At 36.8% G+C, this 22,725-nt stretch overlaps 1 protein-coding gene across 1 annotated transcript in view; it reads left to right on the top strand.

Annotated features, from left to right (window-relative positions):
- The first annotated feature begins 223 nt into the window (after nt 1–223).
- Nucleotides 224–22,725, top strand: part of LOC139737854 (tyrosine-protein kinase CSK-like) — a 45,411-nt gene continuing 22,909 nt past the window's right edge. The window contains exons 1-2 of the mRNA XM_071648524.1: nt 224–310; nt 22,141–22,426. Of these exons, the coding sequence (XP_071504625.1) occupies nt 22,418–22,426 (9 nt within the window). The 5' untranslated portion in view covers nt 224–310; nt 22,141–22,417. The remainder of the gene's footprint in view (nt 311–22,140; nt 22,427–22,725) is intronic.

Here is a 22,725-nt window from a genome sequence, read left to right as displayed (position 1 = left end):
AATCAATATCTTGAAAAAAAAATCGCATCAAAATGAAAATAATGTTGAAAAAAAGTCGTCGTTTTACATTCTGTTCACGTGGTTTAGAACACTTGACTTGGAGCCACTGCGCTAACCGCTCTCTCGACGCAAAGTTTCCTTCCCTACCGACGTTTTACGGATACACTAACTTTGTTCTTGGGTGGAATGATATCATATGGGCTTAATTTAGTTGGACGGAAGACGAGTGAATCTGTTGGTGGGACTTAGCAAGGATATTTCCGGCTTATTTACAGTAATTGACAGGACATTTTCAACACCAAATTATCAGGTTCGTGTCCATATTGTTATTTATTTCGTTCTTCTCTGTATTTTTGTCAATTTTCTTTGCTTTTGTGTTTCATATTTCTTACTTAAATTGCGATATATCCGCATAGTTTCACACCAGTCCCATGTATTGAGTTACCTGTGATGTGATGTGGTTTCGATTTAGTGCTGTGTAGTGACGTGACTAGTGTGTGGTGTACCATGTCCTTGTACGCGCGCGCGCATGTTCATAAATGATGAAGTTGACACAGAATGTGTTGAGCTCCAATATAATTTAATAGATGTGCAACTCCTCTGAATTTAAGAGATGCTATGAAGGACCAAGAAGAGTACAAACGCTAAAAGCAGTTGTTGCATGCATGTTATCAATGACAATGTTTATCGTATGACTAATGAGTATTCAAATGCAAGTCGCTCATTTGACTAACACGTGTTACAACAACGCCATCCAAAGACAAAGTTTGATCGCCTGCTACATGTAGAAACCTATACGCTTTTGCGCAAGGTCGAACCTTGGCACAGGACTCGGGAGCGGGAGGTCGAACCTTGTTGCGGGTGCCAATAAATTATTTTTATAGATGGAGTCTGTCTCCCATGCAGAGACATGTTTAAATAGTCTTCATTATAAGAAAATCAGATTTTCACCGAACCATGAAATGAGATCAATTATCCGTAGATTGATATGTAACATACACATAAACAGTGTTTAAATCAGTCCATCTTTTCATTTTCTTCGAAAAATCTCGCATTTTAATAACTTTTCGCATACACGTAGGCCTGTCGTAGCGGTGGCTTCGATTCGCCCATCATCATATTCATAAGTAGAGAGCTCGCTAGCGCCGAGCCAGCGCGCGGCTGCCGCGCGGCGTCCGCGGGCAGTCGTAAATAACACAACACCTATAGCGACTCCGTGGAAGCAACCGCGAAGCTGTCCACGGGCTGCGCGATCGGGCAGCCAATTTCACTGAAACAGGCATTGCAAGGTCCATTTCGTGTACCGTTCTTACCACATGGGCTTACTTGGGGTCGATAAATCTTCTTTTCGAAAAATCAGAAAACACTTCAATTTTGGAAAAAGTTAAGTTTCGACACTGCCATATTTTGCGCAATGTGGATTAAGTACAAAATACACCAAGGTCACAACAAATAAGTACGAAATTTTGACTTAACGTGCTAACAGATCGTCCTCCTCGGGCTACCTTAGCGGTTCGTAGCAGACTCAAACCAACGTACAAGGAAGGCAAAAGTAGTTCAGGTTTGTGATTCGAACATGTCGTTTGATATAGGGCCGTATTACTTTTGAAAAGAATGATATCAATGCACCCTGTCATAACTGCTACAGCTAGCGATCATCGCAAAGAGTTGAGCACTGCGTGTGTAGAAAACGATGTACTTGCGCGAGAGCGCCATCTAGTGCTCAATGACGCTAACTAGTTTAAACTAGCTAAAATTTCAGCTCAGATTAACTTTACACTTATAGCCCTAGCCCTGGCCCAGGTATGATGTATAGGTTTGTAGGCAGTGCAGGGCAATTACACACTTCAAGGCACTATATTATCGGTAGGCTGTACATGATTTTACCCTTATTGAGCAGTACATGCAAATTTGAGTACCTACATGTACATATTGTATCAGGCACCATGACGGGTTCGATAACATGTGTTCAGATACTCTGTGCTGTGCAATGTGTGTGGTTTTTGTGTTGGGAGGCTGTGTGTGTACATTGTATTAATTTTGTCAATATGTGTGTGTGTAATGCAAGCACTTACGGCACGCCGCGTCGTTTGCGCAAAATTGCCCTCCATTCCTCGAGCAGAATAGAGACAGGGTAACGAGTGTGGCACTCAAGGCAACTCAACAGTTGGTAAACCTTTGGCCTTCATATGATTTTAAATGAATGGATATTGTAATATATCTCTTTGAGAGGATCACTAATCAACATATTGCAGAGGCATATATCCACTGTCCTTGGCAAAAATTTTTGTGAAATAATAACAACAACAACAAAATCCACAAAATCTTATTATGATCCATCTGTTACCGTCTACACAGTTACCAATTTATATGCAGCCACCACATGCACACACACACACACACACATGCCTGTTCTGCGCAGGTGGTTTGTGTGAATTACAGTATGAATATGTAAAGTAAACCACATAGATAGAAAAAGAGATGTACAGACAAAGTTTGCTCTGCATTTGGAGCATCATCACTTGTCATCAGGAGAGTCACAAAGGATGATAGCCTTGACTGTGCAGACAAAAGATGTTATTTCTAGATTACGATGCATAATAAATGCATTCATCATTCTGTAGTATATTCTCTCTTTTTTTTATCTTTCTTTGAGAATGTTTTGCCAACATTTCTATGCATAATGTAAAGCTAGGAAGCTAGCGAGTTATGATTTTGTACAATACAGTAGTTTTCAGTGATTTATACTTTTGTACCTGTACAATAAGTTTTCAGTGGTTTATACTCATGAGAATGACATTCACTCTCATGAGTGAATGAAGTTTCGTCCCCTGCCATTGGAAGCTTTAGCATGTGTCATTGAACCACACAATGCTGAACCTAGCACACAATGCTGAACCTAGCACACACTCACACACACGTGGAGCTGCGGTGAAGATGCAGTACATCTGTGACATTGGGTGATATGTTTTCATACAGGGACTTGCAGATAATTATACTCTATGCTTGATATCATTGGATGTACATGTAAGTGCAATTCCATCCCATGTTCAAGTTTACTTTTTTTATTGTGATAAAAATGGTAAAATTCAATAAATATGAAGGTAGAAGTGTTATCAAAATTGAGCATAAATAAGAAAATAATGGAAATTTGTTGAAGATGTCTTCTCAGAATACCTGTAGTTATGTTCGTTGCAACCACGCCTGCAGAGTTGATGAAGAGGTGATAAAGTTGTTGCCTCCCAGCTCGCCCACTTGACTGAACACAATTAAGAATTGATTATTAAAGGACAAGTGCACCTTGATATATACATGTGGATTGAGTGAATGCAGCAATATTAATAGAACACATCAGTGAAAGTTTGGGGAAAATCAGACAGTCCGTTCAAAAGTTATGAATTTTTAAAGTTTCTGCACAGTCACTGCTGGATGAGAAGACTACTACAGTGTATGATGTCACATGTGTACAACGATACAATTGTATAAGGAAAATAAAAAGAGAATTTCACAAAATTTTACTTTTTGAAAAAAGTGCACATTTCCTCAACTCGTCACTGACGTATGTTAAGGGTAATATTATTCCCCCTTGCCTTCTGAAAGAGGGAAGTCATGTGTCTTTATTATGCGAGAAAAGTGAAAATATCTTGAATTTTCTTTATATTTTCTTTATATCGTTGTACACATGTGACGTCACAAGCTGTAGTAGTCTTCTCATCCAGCAGTGACTAAGCAGAGACTTCAAAAATTCATAACTTTTAAATGGATTGTCCAATTTTCCTCAAACTCTTGCTGATGTGTTCTATTAATATTGCTGCATTTGAAACTCAATCCACATGTCTATTAAGGTAAACTTGTCCTTTAAATACCAAAATCAGGTTTGGGATGATTACTACTTAACAACCACACAGTGTATGCTTTCCTTGTAAAAGTCACCATTTACCAGAAGTTAGATTGGTAATTTGATGAAATGTGTGCAGGTTTGAAAGTCTTATGATGCCATGTATCAGTCAATGGGGGTCTTGTGATTACACCGTAACCTCCTTCTATTCCATCTATATGGCTGCTGCTCAGATTAATGATTTGTGAAACAGTAATAAAACTCTTTAAAGTTCCACACAACTTTTCATGAAAACTTTGCAATCATCTACATATTATTTTTTCTTTTTCTTAAAGCCAACTTGACCAGGATGTGAATTTGGGCTTAATATGGTATTCTGACACAGCATCACATTGGACCAGAGGAGACAGTCATATTTTTATCAGAACTGAAACCATGTATGACTGCACAATTTGAGACACTTCTTGATATCAGACCAAACTCACAAATCAAGTGGGAAATTTGTCCAGCAAAAATCAGATGGTATTTATGAAGCATATTTTCTCGTAAGGTGGGTTGTTTCAAGTTGCAGAAAACGAGAACATTATATTGAATTTGTAGAAATTTGCTTTCAAAGAGAATCAAGCAAAATGAAACAAACAAAACTAAATTGGCAACATGTGAGACCTTTTTCTTTTAAAACTTCTTCTTGGATGTTGTAAGCTTGCATACATGTACATGTAATTGAACAAAAGATATGGCTTCACTAAAGTTGGTTAACTGTTCAATGAAAATTTGCATGATAAGATGTAGCACATCATCAGCAGAACAAAGTGATGCTTCTTGAAAGGTCCCGACTTGCAGGAGTGCATCTGTTGCAAGACAAAACTGGCCTTTTGAGGGCTCAGTCGATGCATACTTGCACTGGATTCCTCATTTCCCAAGCATAGTAGATAGCCAATCAATAGAAGGGTGAACTTATAGTACATATTAGCAATTTCAGTGGAAGGTTACTAGGGTTAAATGTCAGCATGAAGTACAGTCAACCTTGCTTAAATACAAGTTGTACCTTTCAAGTTGACGTCACAGTTTAGTCAAAGGTCTTTTCAAATCCTTTTCTCTTTTTATTCTATTTATTTTAATCCTCAAAATTTCTCTAAGTTGAAACTATTTCTCCAGTCCAAATAGATTTGACTTTAATTTTATAGTCAAGGTTGACTGTATAGCATACAATAGACAGATGACATGTTGGTTTTTAGGCACTAATGACTGCTGTGTAACTGGGCTATTTAGTTTAAAGGGAAACTCTGCCCTATGCTTTTCATGATGATGATATTTTTTTTCTGCTGTAAAGTAAAATCAAACAAGCAAACACATGTACATGTATATGAAGATGTTGGTGTTACCATTTCTTAAGGCATTTGTTGTCAGAAAATACTTGCTTTTATTCATCATCCAGTTAGAGAGTCATGGCAAGATGGTATCTTTGCTTCATTTTCATTGTGTGCATCATAGATACTGACAGTATACTTGGTCACCACAATACAATAAAACACATTTGATTTGATTCTTCTTTCCAAGGGAACATTGGTTTCTATTATGATTGTCCATCTTATGTATTATCTTTTGTGAATGGATGATGGTGAAGTGGCTGAAACATTAGCCCCTTTTTTGTGAGGAATTTTTCTGTGAAGACTACCACAATTTGGTAAATCTGGAAAAAAAAAGACAGAAGAAAACTGTCTTTCTGAGGTCTACTTAAATACCTGATGGAGTGCATTTTTATATTCTGAAAATTGTCAAGTTCCACACCTAACAGTACCATAATTTGTAGCATACAATTTGTAGGTTGTTTACTCCATAGGTTCTCCAAAGATGAGAGTGAAAGCCATGTATACATTCTGTTCATCAATGTTAGTCATATATATATTTATATATATATATTTTTTTTTTGTGATGAATACAATGTATCATATCCTGATATCATGCCAGTCATCTACATCAGCACAGATTTCTGAGAAATTGATTTCTATTAACACTGTTGCTGGTTTGGCATTAATACAATATCGATTGTCCTGAGCTAGAGAAGAATTTCCTTTAAATATCCATGTTTTGTGTTCATGTCACCACATTTTTCTGAATGATGTAATTTATAGCTTTAGTGGTTTCCTTGTTGAACAGGAAAAGAAAAACTGTGAAATGTAACCACTTGTTTTTTTTTTCTGTCAGTGAGGAACTCTCTAGACATTAAAGATGCATGCCACTCCTTTTGAAGTTGTTGATTTCAGAGCATTATGTTCAACATAATTGTGTGTTTTGAGAGAAATAGATATTTCATTGTTAGTCATTGTGCTACGCAAATACTATTGTACTTCATTGTTAGGTAGTCATTCTGCTTAGCAAACACTTTTTTGTGTATTTGAAGATAGGGAGAGAATTGCAAGTTGAGAAATTGAAGATCTGGGTAAGTTTTTGATGCCACGCATGTGAATTTCATAGCACACACAAAACCACTGCAGACTCCAGTTGAGATAAAGCTATTAAGTAACTGGCACCAGTTCCTAGTGCACAGTATAGCCAAGTTCCTGGTACAGGAAATTGTTACGAGTACGCACTGTGCAGTCACACCATACATGGCCATGGCTCAAATTTAATGGCATGCGACAGTTAATTTTACATATAAGTTATTTTTCATTGATCATTGTAGAGAATCAAATGCAAAAATTTCTTAAATTTCCTCTTACATTATCTTGTCCTAAATTTGCTTTGCTCAGAAGAATAAAAAAAAAAAATTGAGAGAAAAAGACAATGTATATTCAACAAGAACTGTCATGTTGTATATAAGCCAGCAAGTCCATTAAATCTGATTCTGATTGGACAAACATTATACATGTATACAATCTGTTTGAACCCTGCATATGTGGTAATATGTGCTCTTATAAAGAGGAGTTTGACCTCAAATTTCTTCATTTTCTCTCTACATTAAGGTCACACCAACTATAGTTTTAATCTCTCGTTTCTTTGTGGCACTGGCTGTCACTGTGTGTCATGACAACATTAGCAGCTCTTAAAGGTTTAAAATCGTGAGCAGAATCGTTACTCGAGTTGCTTCTCAAAAGAGAAAAATAAGTGATATTTTGCATTTTGATAAATGACCACACTATGCAGGCAAAGTCACTGTCATGTGATTGCGCTTGCTATCTTTAGAAACACACAGGATCACTGACTTCCTGTCATCCAAATTGTCACGATTCTTTCTTCTTCTTCTTTTCTTGGTATTTGCACAAATTTTGTATTTGCTGTTGCGTTATTTTTTTTCTGCCTTCTTTTGAAATGACTAATTTTGTTTTTCAGTGCTACAACTTGTAGGTACATGTGTAAGTTTTGTTTGGCCACTACTCCACATTTGAACACAGATTCTCTTTTGGTTTTGCTTGAATAATAACCCATTGTCTGAAAAGAAACCTCACAAGGCAAGTGTTCTTTGGAATATATATGATTAACAAATAAACCAGCAGTGGGGAAATGTACAGACAGCTGTAATTTGTAATGAAGACACAGTTTGTTTCCATTGCATTTAGATGTGGAGACACAATGTATCAATGTCTCCAGTGTGCACATATTGTTTAACTGTCCGCAGTATTGTTTGCCATGTGCCCACAAACCAGGAAGCCATGCAAAGCCTTTCAAAGAACCCATGAGTACAACTGATGACAGCTACACACATTTGTACATGCTTCAATAGAAAATCTGCAAAATATCTTGTTGTTTAAAATGCCTCCATCTGAACATTTTTCATTTACTTATTATTATTATTATCATTATTATTATTATTATTATTATTATTATTATTATTATTATTATTATCATTATTATCATTATTATTGTTATTATTATTATTATCATTATTATCATTATTATCATTATTATCATTATTATTATTATTATTATTATTATTATTATTATTATTGTTATTATTATTATTATTATCTTGATATTTTGAAGTGACCTAGACAAGGTTATATATTAACATCATCAGATTAATTGCAGCCATTGGCGTTTCAATTTTCAGTTTTCCAATACTTTTTTGTTTTCATGCCCTGGGCCATGTATTCCATCTTTTCACACAAAACTATTGCAATTTCTCTCTCTCTCTCCCTGTTGATATTGATATAATTATGTATCATTCTGTCTATCAGTCTGTTAATCTTTTCACCATGACACCCACTTCTCTCATTCTCAACATTCTTCTCAGCTCATCTGACCTTTGTGTGTAATACTCTTGTCTTTTCCCTTATTTTTAAAGGCTGACCATACTCAGGCTTTTGATAACCAGTTATGCTTGAATGTGTCTTACAAATATCATGTATGTTATCAGTGTCTATTTCGCATGTATTTATCACACTGTTTTCAAATGTATTCTTTTTCAACATGTTTATATTGCACGTGTAAATGCCAACTTGATGTGATATTCAGGTATTCGGTATTCGATTTCAGGTATTCCAAAACAAAGCGCAAATCATATTACATTGTACATGGGTGTCGAAAGTGTAATACATGTGGTTGTTCATAAACCATGATGAGTTCCTTCTAAAATTAGCACTTTATTAAAGTGCTCCATACTGTTTGTCGTTTACTATTGGAATGGAGAAAACACACATATCTTCAAAAGTGGAACTTCTCATATTTCTGAATGGATCTGAGAAAGATGCAATGAAAAATTATAGATTTATTTTATTATTAAAAAAAATGACGACATTTGCTAGTATTTTTCCAGAAAGTGATATTACTACGCTTTGAAATAACACAATTTCCTTGTTGTTTGTGTTTGGCAACATTGCATCTGCAAGAAGTATGTACAAACTGAGCCATTTTATGACAGAATGTTTTTTTTTTTTTTTTTTTCATTTGATCCTTCAATCTTCTGTTTCAGATCCATCAGTTTTCATTTTTGTTGTGATGACTAGAAAGTACTTCACGAGATGTTGTTCAATGAATTTTGCAATCGGAAAAATTTATACTTTCTACACACAGTGTTGGGTTTCCTTTGAAGTTATGGCCAAGTGATATTTCCACAGTGATTGCATTTGTTTGTTTATCCTGTGGTTACAATTTTATAGAAATTACACTTTACAGTTTCTTAATAATTACACTTGAACAGTTTCATGTGTTTTTTTATGAACAGGAAATTTCATTGCCAACAATCGCTTGTAGAGCTCTTGCATATTTAGTTGTTCAAATGGACTGAAACAGCTCAAATTTGGCAGTATAGGGTACTGTGTCTCTCTCTCTCACCCACTCATTTTAACAGTTCTGGGCTCTGTTTTATGAAGAGTTATAATTGATTATATAGTTGATTTCTATCATAAGTCTATGGCAGCCTGTGTAGTAAGGAAATTTATAATCGATTATATCTTTTGATAAAGTGGGGCCCAGATCTACAATGTACAGTATGTACTCTGTACTCTGGAACATGTACAACATCTTTCATGAAGTATGTATTGCATTTTTTGTTCCCATGCTTACTTCCTGGCATGAAATAATGGTTACAGTTCATTATTCTAAAAGCTTACAAATCTGATAATGAAATAGGGTTTGCACTTCCAAAGAATTGCTAAATGTTCCAAAGTTTTATTTTGAAATTTTCTTATTAATCGAAAACGAAATAAACTTCGTAATTCTGAAGTGTTATTATTGTACACACCTTCTTTCCATTTTCAGATTAACAAACCTTTGGAATAACAAACCATACATCTTTTTTGGATTTTAAACAAGCCTTCGGAACAATGCCAAAAATGTCTGGATTCATGAGCCCTAATTCATTTCTGGATTAATGAACATCTGGGTGTAGGGAATTTGTGTGCTATAAAATAAAAAACCTTTGGAATAATGAACCGAATTTCATTTTCAGATTAAGAAAACAAGTTCAGAATCATGAACATCACCCAAAATGATAAAATCTTACATTAAATTTCCCAGAACCATAATGTGGTGGTTTGATGCTGTACATTGTCATTATAGTTTTAATACAGTTAATTGCTTGTATAATGTAAGGTAGAATAAAACTTTTCTCTTATTTTTAGAAATCCTATTTTGGTCATTTATATCATTGCTTATTTTAGGTGGAAATTTCTCAAAAGGCTTAAAAATTCCTCAGTGTAAATTTGATCCCTAATTTTGCAACACATTCTAGAAGATAAAGTTTATATGTTCTGTCTCATATTTGCAAATTGTTGTAATTTCTTTCTGAATTTGTAAAGATTTAATGGATTTTACCAACCTCCTCAAATCTTTCTGCAATATAGGATAGACTGTAAAATTCAAAATATACTGCACTGATTAAGACAATGATTGGTAATTCTTGCAGCAAAATTACCCCAGAAAATGATGTGTTTAGCAGTATGTGCATTGTTTCATTATTGCTTCAGATGTAAAAATAGGACACATGTTTCTGACGTAATTTGTGATACCATCAGCATCATCTCATCAACTTCCTTAGTGCTTTTTTTTTTCATCATGTACCAAGGATAGAACTGATTAAACCTGATCAAATTAGTAGATATAATCACAAGGAATTTCCCTTGCTTAAAGTTCATGTGTCCCATTTGCAGCCTTGAATATTAGATTCTTTTCATAAGCTGATATCTTGTAGAGGTCAGTGATTAAGACCTTTCCTCAGAATTGTAAAACTGGAAGCTTCGTTATTATAGAAAGGAATACATTTTGTAGATTTCCGATGAATTCCGACCGTTTTTCTCTGTACAAAAGGGGAGCATATTTTCAAGTGATATGGAGTTACTTTTTCATTTCCTTCTTTTTTAAAAAAAAATCTGAGGTGTAGTTCCATAAGATTTCATAGAGATGACGTTGGGAGACTTTATTCTTCAACCAAGGAAGTGTTTGTGATGTTTTCAAAAGGGATAGACATACATAAGTACGACCTTTAAAGCAAAAATATGCTGTGCCACATGAATGAATGCCAAACTGCACAGTCTGCCTTTGAGCACACATACAAACGATTGTCTTCTACCAAGGTGTCACTAAATTGCACAAAATTTTGCTGGTTTAGTTCATATCACAGAACTAACAAACTATTAAACTCCACTGAAAAATTGATCAAAATTGGTTGACCAAAATCTTAACAAATTGCCTACTTTCATGGAGCAGATTCCTTCCATTTTGTAGACCCATGCCCTTTCTATAGTTTGACCTTCAATGTCATTGGTTTTGAAAGCTACTCTCCAGTCTATGGTAAAGTGGCCATTTATTGTACTTCATCTGATTTGAAAGTGTCTTGGCTATTACAATATTTGGTGAAACCTTTCAGTGAAACTTTACACTCTCATCACTTCCTAGCTGTGTGGAATTAAGAGGAAACTTGCACCATTCTTTGTGATTGATTGTACTCTATTCAAGACAGCCAACATGGCATGGAATTGAGAAATCAACAACAGCAAATAAAAATATGTAAGGTTTGTTATGTGCAAGCCACAATGAAAAACTTGCTTGGTTTGTATGTCAGATCTTATATGTCTCACTTAAATGTAACATAATTTGCTTGATAGTGTGCTGTCTTTGGAAGGCAACTGGAAGTTGCAGTCAGTAATGACATGCAAAGAAATGAGGTAAAACTTCAGTCTTTTTTGTTGTTGATAGTTTAAGGATTAATTCATGCAGTTACTGTAGCCAATTGTGCTCTTTTGTTCTTCACAGTTGCGTCGAATTGATCACCCAGGACTCGTAATTCTTTATCCGTTCTACATTGCGACTCATTGATTTCATGTCACAAAGAGAGAGAGAGAGAAAAAAAAATAAAAAGAGGTACCAATTAAAACTTCATTTGCTTCATATTTTGCAATAAGCATACAGTGTCTGTTGGAATTTCGAACATCTCACAAATCAGTATGGAAGCCTCTTGTCTCACAATAAAGACAGATCATTCATCGCAAAAGCCTGGATAATCTATTTGCTTGATTCCCCCCCCCCCCCCCCCCCCCCCCCCAGCTAACAAAGCAAACAGCATCCCTGGTATACAGACAGGAGAAGCTGTAGATGTGCACTGGCATTTGGGACTCTACAGGAAGCCCCTATTTGCAAAGTTTTTGCAGCGAAATGCCATGACACTTCTTGAATGGATCACATTTGACGTCCCTGTAGATGCTGTCAAATTTGATATCTCACGCTCCTCCGTCAAAGAGCAGATCAGCTCTGCTTGTATCGCAGGTTTTTTTCTTGTCTTTTTCATCACATGACAATGTTCTTGCTCTAGTTCATGTAGTGCCTTATGAAACTACCTTCTAATACCAAAAGATTGCATTATATTGGATAATGAAATGATATTATGGAGCAACTGCAAATTCTGCAATGATTTCCCCATTGGGCAAGTGAGTCATCAATTTACTCCCCCCCCCCCCTTCTCAAAGCAGCAAATGTTTAAAAAAAAGCAACAAAAAACACTGACTTGTATTAACAATAAAGGTTTTTATTACTTTTTTTTTGGAGGGGGGGGGGGACAAACAAGATATTGTAATTGGATACTTTCAAATTACCCAAATCAGCAAGCAAATGTCCTTTCCAACACCAATTGCATTGTCTGCTCATCCCTATACCTTCTCTCCATCTCTCATCCTTGGACAGACTTGTTAAATTTTAATTCAATTCAATTCAATTCAATTCAATTCAATTCTGTCCCTTCATGAATTTGTGTATTTTGATCATTTTATGTGCATTTTGGACAACAATAATTGATTGGTGAAGTCATGACATTGCTTGTCAAAGCAGGTGAGATAAATCTATAATCCCCACAAGTGATTTTTTTTTCTTAATCTCTGTCTTTATTTTTATATGCTATGAGCAAGTAGGAAAATATATTTTCTTTTCATACTACTATGCAACCTCTGCGGATGTTTTCAAATGTCTGGAGCATAGTCTGATTGGAGACTCTTTGAACAACTGTAGTGTGAGTATGATTTGCTGAGGCATTACAATCTGATAATTATGCTACTGTATACGCTGTTATTTTTGCGAATTTTGCGAATCACGGCTGGACCGCGAATTTAACAACACGCGAAAATATCGCCGTACACTGTGCTAATAGTGCACTTACGATAGCCTCGGTGTCACATCGTGAAAACAACATCTCGCGAAAATGTCCGTGACCTCCTCATTCGCGAAAGTATCTGTACACGAAAATAACAGCTTATACAGTATTACAATATCCCCTTTTCACATACAGTAAAATACATGTTTGCAAGTTTCATGAAACTTCTTCGGAAAGCTTGAGTTTATGTACCAGAATAAAGTAATTTTAGAATTTCTTATCAACCTTGAAATGTTGAGTCATGTTGCCCAATGTTTCAGCAGACAGGTGCCAGGGTAAAATTCATGCTTCTTCTTTTCATTTCTTTTTTAAGTGAAAAACAGCAGTAATTATGCATGAAACATATCAATGTAGTACAATGAACTTCATGAACTTACAGATTTTCTTGTAATCGTATACATTTAAGACGGGTATGCATACAAAGAGAGCTGCGTGGCAGTACTAAACAAAAAGGAATGAACTTGTTACATTCAGACTCCTGAATGCTGTTGGCATTTTGACATTTGGGTGCGATATAATGTATCCCCTCGCGATTCATGATGCAACATTTGAAATTCTCCCTGGTGTCTCATCAGCCCTTCACAACATGTGAGCAAAGGAGAGACGACTCTGTGTCATTTTCTATACCATCTTTACTTTCTCTTCTGTAGTTTGAATTCTAAGTTTGCAGACTTTTAGTGTCTTTTCGATCAACCACCAATGGAAATTGCACAAACAAAGTGTCCAGCCCTTTGGACAATGTTCAGCTCTAGTTCTCTATGGACATTGTTCTCTATGGACAATTTATGTAAAAGTCCTATGGACAATTTATGTAAAAGTCCTATGGACAATGTCCAGCTCTATGGACAGTGTCCAGCCCTATGGTCAATGTTTGGCTCTATGGACAGTATCCAGCTGTATGGACATTGACCAGAACCTTGGGACAGTGTTCTGAACTGTGCAAAGTGTCAAGAAGTCTAGACAGTGTCACTGTCAAGAATCGTTAAAAGGATATACATGTAGTCTATAATAACTAATGACAAGTCTCAAGGAGCTCTGACACTCTTCTCCCTTTTCCACTTTCCGTCTTGTTCCCACTCCACCTTGGGAGTCAATTCCTCTCCACATTCAATTAGCCTTCTCAATAGCCGCGGTCACACTGGCAAAAGATCACAAAGTCTAGAGATGGCGATCTTTAAGATCTCTGAAGTTTTGCCAGCGTGACTGCAAACTTTCCAAAAACCTCTTGCAAAACTTCTTGCAAAACTTCTCGCGAAACTTCTCGCAAAACTGCCCATACCACTCAAACTAAGGAAATTTCCTGGACTCCCACCAATATCTTCTTGATCTTTGGGCAGTGTAAACGCAAGCAACTTAAACTACGCGAAGTTTGTCACGTGACCAGTCCACCATCTGTTTGCGGATGGAGCCTCCGAAGTACACGGTCATTATGATGTACATGTGTGCATTGTTATACATCACAATCCCTAGCTTTCAGATGGTACACTCTTTCTTCTTTTGCACATATGCACACCAGTGACCCAAACTTTCGAACTAAAACATTGAGAAGTTTGACTGCCAGTGTGAATGGATGAGCAAACTTCGCAAAGACTTATAGCGATCTGAAACTTTATCTCAGACATTGCGATCTTTTGCCGACTAGTGTTATCACAGATAGTGATACATTGTAGGTAGGGTACATCAGACAGACTGAAGGGCAGAGTTCTTGTTGACTATATAAAAATCAAACACATGAATAGAGAAAAGTCATGGATTTTTAGTTTTTCATTGGATGTTTAAAATCACAACATACTGATTCTGATGGCAATTGCATCATTTTTTAAATTTGCTAGATGAGGTGATGATGTCATCAGATCAACTCTCTCTTTGGTTTCTAGTGGAGAGCTTTACTGGTCGGTAGGAGATTTGTGAGTTGTGCTGACATGACATCTAATTTGTAAATTTTGTTATTGCGACCAATACTATAATCTTCCATACCGTGCAAACAGGAGATACATTAAGAAACCATATCTTTCTTACTTTCACATTGGACCCTTGATGAAACTTCTATCAAAAACTTGAGTGATTCAATGTCAGATGCTTGTGAAAGACAACTTGAAAGTATAGAAGAATTGCGCTTTCAGTATTTGTCTCTCTGTCATTCTTTCTACATAATGCATCTCTCCCAACTCTCTCATACAGCCATTCTCTGTGTAGCACACACACATGCACGCACACACAGACACATACACACAGACACATGCACACACATGTTTTCACTCCCATAAAACCATTCTTTCTACACCACTCTTCTCATTGATAAAACTTCCTGGTTTTTGCACGTACTATGTACGTACAGAGGGGAGTGCGTACGTGCATGGCTACGTATCGTAAGGGCATTCACATTTCCTAGGTATGCGCATGTTGTCTCTGTGGTATTTTTAGACATCTATTACACGTATTGCATACAATATATATCACAGCTCATACAAATACTGTGGTGCCTACAAGATATTCTGCGACTGCTGCAATTTTGTGATGTAATGTTACGTATACATGTAATGAATATGATATACCGCTCTTAGGTCGAAGGTCAGCCATGTGATAGGAGCCATTCTATCAGCATTTGTTTTTAGAAAGCAATATTGATATGAACATCAATTTGTTACCCAAGAGGTTTTTTTTCTCTCTCTTTGATGCATATAAAGACTTTTCTAGGCTTTGTATAAGTTTAGACAATTTTAGATGTTATGTACTATGGTTAACTTTTAGATTTATCATGGTACTTTGTTCAGTGGGGTTCATACAGTAAGTTCTGAAGTAAGTGTGTGGTTAGTTGGTAAGCCCTAAATTGCAAAACCTTATGGATTAAGGCACTTCCCAAATTCTTGCAAAGATGAATGGGATTGAATTTTTGGACACATGATGGCATAAAAGGTGCAAGATATATTATGTACAAAATAATGATTGCGTGTGTTAGACCCAGGAAGCAATGAGATAGAAATGGTTTAGTGTAGAGAGAAGAACATCTGCCATGTACATTTGTATGTAAAAGCAGTTTTCATTACAAAAAAAGGCTGACATTTTTCAACAATCTTGCAAGGTGCAAAATGCATCTTGCAGGTGTTTAAAGAAGCATTGCCATGGTAACTGAAATATTTTTGACCATATATTTGGAGTTAACTGTTCTGTACTTTGGTAAATTATTATGTAGTTATGGAACTTGATATGTAATGTAATATTTATCTGCAATTCTTTTTTTTTTTTGATAAGTCAGAAAAACAGTGGCCATGACAGCTGCATCATTTCAGAAAAAAAAAAGATGTTGTGGAGTGCAATACAGTGTACTTGTGTAGTTTTAAAGAAATTTACGTTCATGTTATTCTTTTTGTTTAATCCAGATTATGGTAGGGATATGAGTCAAATTTACAAAGGATTCCATTTGCAATTAAAAGATTTGAATAACATTGATATTTTTTCATGCAGACTTATCAATTCTTCATTCACTTGATGGATCATTTTCTTTGCCTTATGCACCGATATCACTTTATGAACAATGGTGTAAAATACATTGTAATGTGCCTCGATGGTTCTTGTTAAAACATAATATTTCCAATATTACTAATTGTTTTGTCATGCAAACTAAAAGATTATTTACCAGAATTCTGTTTTATTAGTGGAAAATTGAGCAAAGAAAATGGGATTCCAGCGATGGACCATCGGGATCTGTTTTGTTAATGCACTTCAAATGGTTACTATTAAGAGTTTCCATTCGAGTGTATGAGATTAACTGTTCTGATTTTTCTGGTCGTATTATGCTTTTGGCTTCAATCCATTCCACTGTCTGCAATGGACCCACTAGTTTAGTTCAAATGGAGATATCAGTGACTCATTGATTTCCCATGCGAAGCATGATTTGTTTTCACTCTCCTTTCTTGTCTACGCATTTCCACATCCAATACCTTCTTCCTTTCCAGGGTTCATGTTTTGTTCTCCTCCCCCCCCCCCCCCCCCAAAAAAAAAATGTATCTAGAACTACTTGTTCTGTATGTTGCATTGACTTGTCCCTCTTTCCTCTAACGGTGACATTTCTATGATCAATGCAATTGACGTTTCTTGTGGAAAATAAAAATGTTGGGGTGAAATACTTTTCAGACTTTTATATCTTCTTCTATCAAATTCCTTGGACTTTTGTAACTGTTTGTCTTGAAATCTGAGAGATACAGTTTATTTGTGTTCCATATTCATTGCAAATCATGCATAGTGTATAAAGTCATCAGGAAGCAACATTACAGGATCTGCTCAGAATTTTGCTTGACTTAGCCAAGACTGTAGTCAGTTTGATTCACAGATATTTTATCTGGTATCAAAGGTGACTTGGTATGTATGTATACAGTGCATGGGAGACTTGTTGAGTGTGAGCATATTGTGTTGTCATTTCAAGATTTTAAAGATCGCCACATTTTAAAAAATTTTCATTTCTTCATCAGGGGATTCCCCCGTTACTTAGAAATTATGTTTTTAGGGGAGTCATCCTTGTGAAACTTTCAATATTAGTCATGATGAGAAAAAAAAAGAAGACAAAAACTAGAAAAGCACTCTGAGAGTGCAGACCTCTGCCAAGCAGCTCCTTTCCACCGATGATCTTGCTCTTCCATAGAGATCAGTGATTTCCACCCATACGTATGCATGCTGAAAAAATCGCCCTATTTCCTATGTAGGAGCCTTTGTTACTTCATAAACCCTCAGCTGCGCGGCGCGCCTCGCCCCAACAGAAACTAGAGCACGCACTTTAGTTCGCCTATGAAAACCTCAAAAATGCACAGCTTGAACTCCCAAGTTCATTGACCCTACCTGCCAAAATATTGAAAATCCTTCATAAAATCCATAAAAATTTCCCAATCACTACCAAAATGTAATCATCTTTTCCTTGTGTCATTCTCAGCCTTCCCTGCAAGTTTCATCCAAATCTGTTAACAACTTTTTGAGTTATTTTGCACATGGACAAACAAACAAACGGTAACGAAAACATTTGAACCTCCTCCCTTAGTGGAGGTAACAAGTGTTACAGCACATGCACAGTACAAGACAGTCACAAATTAAAAGTTTGATAGCCATGCAGCTTTGCACTGGATCTACATGTACATTGTATGCTACTTGATACACATGTGCGCATATCTTTGGTTATGTTCACGTTTGCAATATGAATCTTGCATATTCAGGACACAAGTGCACACAGCCACTGTAAGTAGGTACGACTGCTATAAATATAGTGTGGTGGTTCCTTGAAGCTTTATACAGCACTCTATACATTCCTGGCCATTGTTTTCTGATCTGCAATATAATGGAGAGTTACTCCTGAGACTGTAGCTTGGCTAGAACAATTGAGGGACGTTATTTAGCTGCCGCTGCCTCATCCGCAAGAAGAAGATGGAGAATTATTGATAGTATTCTAGGGTAGGCCTACATGTACACGTGTATATTAAATACAAATCATGTGTACCTAACCCACTACTTGTCATTTACTAAAGTGATTAGTGCAATTTTGTACCATACCCCTGTAAAAAATCCCATTTTAAATATAAAAAGCAAACAAATGTGAAGTGTATCGTCCTCCAATTAGGCCTCTTTTTACCTCTGCCAAGGGAGGAGGATAAATGTTTTCATTACTCTTTGTTTGCTTGTTTGCCTGTGTGCAAAATAACTCAAAAAGTTGTGCACAGATTTGGATGAAACTTGCAATAAAGGTTGAATATACAGATGTATGAGACAAGGAACAGATGATTAAATTTTGGTAGTGATCCTGAAATTTTTAGATCTGCACTCTCAGAGTGCTTTTCTAATTGTTTTCATGCAATCATTTGGTACTTTGCACCTCCTCCTGTGCGTCGGTGTGTATGTGCTATAAAAAACAAACAAAAAAACTTTCATTACCAGTGTTTAGGTGTCTTGCAGGAGGTAGCCACACTATAGCCCGCATATTTGTATAGTTATGCCTGTCACATTCAGTGATGAACTGATCTATGGGGCTTTAACTCACACATCTGGGCCCCGTTGCAAGAAAGTTGCAATCAATTGCAAATAATTGCTAATTTTGAAACAACCATTCTGATTGGCTCAGGGTCTGCCCTATCAAGAAGACATGCATGCAACAATGATTTTGATTGGCCAGTGACAATCAGTTGCAAGTTGCGTTTAAATGCAAAGTTTCTAGCAACGGGGCCCTGGAATGCAATGTCACACAAATCTGTTTCCTTCAAAGAAGTACAAATGTTGTACAATGTACTGTGGTATGAAAGTAAAAGGCATAATTCCGTCGCGACTGTTGTACCTGATACTCTAATTTGTGTTTTGTTTTTCCAGTGAATATCTCATTAATCCTCTCTCGTTGGACAACTCGCTATGTACTGTATGCACTTTCACCTCGACATGAGTGGTTTAGTTTGCTATGTGCTCCATCATATGTATGGAGAAAGGCAAGTTTTTGTTGAAGTGTTTTCATATAGTATCTCATTCAGTTTGCAGTGATGAGATTGTATGCAAATAGGTGCCTACATTCACCGAGTATTTTCTCTCAAGTGGCCACTTCAACCTAAGGGGTTACAAATCATGGTGTGTCTATCAAAGCAGCCTGTCCTTTCTAGTCAAGTGCATTGATGAACAAATGCTGTACAGTGTAACTGATTTTCAAATTTTTCTTGAACTTAAAAAAAAAACAATGAAAAAAGAAGAAGAAGAAGGATTTCATTATGTATTGTATTATGTGTCATGTGCATGTACAATGTACATTTGTGCATCTTTTGTGTGTACTATGTACAGGTATCTGTTCCCAGTGTATGTTTGTGTGTGTGTGTGTGTGTGTGTGTGAGTGTGTGTGTGTGTGTGTTTGTTTTTATAACATGTTAGTGCTTGCACATTTAATTCAGATTATGAATAAGCTTGATTGTGGTATCAGAGGAGTTTAACAGCGAACGCAAATTGCCATTCATTCATTATATTCTTGGTAATTAGTCCGTGGTTTAGGCTGTGATTAAAATCCATGGAGTATTTAATTGCTTTTGTCATAGACCACATTCACTACGAGTGATAAACAACAGTGGCGGATCCAGAGGGAGGCGCAACCGGCGCACGCCCCCCCCCCCCTTTATTTTTCATTAAGAACAAAAGAAATAAATAGAAAAAAAAATGAAATGAAACCCAGAAGTGGCACCAGAAATATTAGTTACGCCCCCCCCTCCCCATACAGAATTCCTGGATCCGCCCCTCCACAATCCGTTCATGAAATGTTATTGTGCTGCATGGGAGAAGCTCTTGATATTACCGTCGTACGTATGTGAATCCACATGGGCAAAATCTTTTGGGCCCCTGACTGAGAGTCGAGTCCCTGGAAGCTCTAGGGTTCTAGATGCTCTCTGGTGCTAACTTTACATGATAGCATCCTTTAAAGGAAACCCAAACCCAAAGAGAAATGTGGATTGAGTGAAAGTACTCAGCAACATTAGTAGAACACATTAGTGAAAGTTTGTGCAAAATCGGACAATCGATGCAAAAGTTATGAATTTTTTTAAGTTTTGGTGTTGGAACCGCTGGATGAGGAGACTACTAGAGATTATGATGTATGTGTGGAAAACAATATAAAGAAAATATAAATGGAATTTAACAAAAATTCATTTTTCATGAAAATTACACATTCCATCAACTTGATACTGACATGTTAAGGGTAGCAATTATTCTCCCTACTTGTTGAAAGCAGTTAGTCAAGTGCTCTTTCATTATGCTAGAAAAGTGAATTTTTGTGGAATTGAATGTTCTTTATATTTTCTTTATATTGTTGTCCATGCATAGGTCATAACCTCTAGTAGTCTCCCCATCCAGCGGTTCCAACACCAAAACTTTAAACATTCATAAGTTATGCATCGATTGTTCGATTTTCCTCAAACTTTCACTGATGCATTGTACTAATGTTGCTGCTTTCACTCAATCCACATTGCTCTTTGGGTTTGGGTTCCCTTTACAGTAATTAAATGTCTTGCATCCTTTTGGATGTTGCATACATTTTGTACAAACTGCAGGATGTTTAAACCTCTCATTGAATGGATTGCCCTGCACAGAAAAAAAAAAAAAATCCATGTTTGAGTCCTTGTACACAGAGTCCTCTGTATTTCCTTTTCATTTTATGTGTTTTTGTAGGTGTATCATGCAAATTAGCATACTCTGTAATAAAGTGTATAACATTCATATTGTACCTAATCTGTAGATTGCATAGTACTGGGTTGTACTTGTTCAGGTATAAAGTGTAATTTGGCAGTCATGGAGAAATGCATAAAAGATATTTCAATGTTGATATCTACTGCTAGTGCATACAATGTCGATTGTAAAATTCCTGAGCTCTGAATCACAGAACTTGACATGTTTTGATGCCATCTAGTCGTTTAATAGCAGGAAGCAAATCGTGTATTGTCCCCTTGGTAATCAGTGTATCCACTTTTAATGCATGCCACTAGCAATAAGAACAAAATAAATCAATATATCCAAATCCTAGTTGTTAAATAGCCATATTGATTGTTGCCTACAGTGACAAATGGACATTACCGCAGAGAGTTAATTTGATGAAGCGGCATATTAACTACCAGACACTGTGGGTGTGCTAGCAGAGATCTTAGTAAGCCGGTCTGATGATGGCAGGTTTCAAAAGCTATTTATCGTTCTGACTTTGCAGTATGACACTACAGACCTTGCAGCAAATGGCAGCATTCAGATGCTATACACTTGTCACATGTATTGGCATTGCATTCCAGATGCATTTGGTGAAGTATGAGGAGATTGCGATGAATTATAGGTGGTCAATACTCTGGCAATGAGAATAATGGCTGGCGATATGATGAATTAAAGGGAGAAACGATCCATGTATAAGCTGTCGCAAATATTTCTGAGGAAGGAAACAAGAGAAGGCAAGAGGATGTAAAAGCAATGAACCCATACCTTCATCCATGGTACCTCTTTTTTCTTTTTGATTTTTTTTTCCTGAGTGGTATCTAGGGAAAAGGCAAATTTACCTCTGGGAGCTCAGTGATAATGATGCATCGAGTGAGCTCGCCATGGGAGATATGATGAAGTTTGATGCGTAACTTAATGGGAATGGACACCCGGGGAGTAAGTCCTGCGTACTACCCACGTAATCAACTCCATCTCTTTTGTTTATCCCCCGTCCACCCTACCCCACCCTACCTTTCCCCTACCCCAGCCAGTCCCGCATCCACGCTGATCATCTGGATGAGCGCTGCGCAGAGCCCATCAGGCTAGGCAGTCCGAGGGACATCGTCGAGGCTCGTCTTTTGCAGCTCGTTTCGGGACCGAGAGGAGTGGAGGGGGCGGGCCACAGCCAGCGGAGCCATCCAGCCTATGATCGGGTCGTGATTTTGGTGGCCCCAGGACTCGTGGACGGGTCAGAGAGGACAAAGAGGCAGAGCCTGTTAGGAGGTTGGATGCGGTGGTGATATCGCCAGGGTGCCTTGACCAGCATGTCAAATGTAAGTACAGACCATCCCCCTGTAGTCCATCATACATGTCTACAGTATGCCCTTACTTTGCACTCCATTCTTTGGATGCTGCCACATTCCTACTCATTCTTTGTTTTCGTTTGTTTTCTCTTTTTTTATTGCAACCACAGGAATTTCATGTCAGTATTTACATTTGTATCTCCTGTTTCACTCTGATGGTATCACACAGTAATTTGGGTAATTTTTAGGTTTGGTTTATATTGTTTGATACTGCTGATCCTTGTTAGCAGTAATTTTATTTTTTTCTTCATGTGTATTGCAAAGGTCTG

Source organism: Diadema antillarum, unplaced genomic scaffold (genome assembly GCF_040938485.1).
Source record: "Diadema antillarum isolate AM-2024a unplaced genomic scaffold, OU_Dant_1.0 seq00000710_RagTag, whole genome shotgun sequence".
NCBI classification, from domain to species: domain Eukaryota; kingdom Metazoa; phylum Echinodermata; class Echinoidea; order Diadematoida; family Diadematidae; genus Diadema; species Diadema antillarum.
Note: the sequence above shows the minus strand (reverse complement) of the source record. Positions and strands in the feature narration are given on the sequence as shown.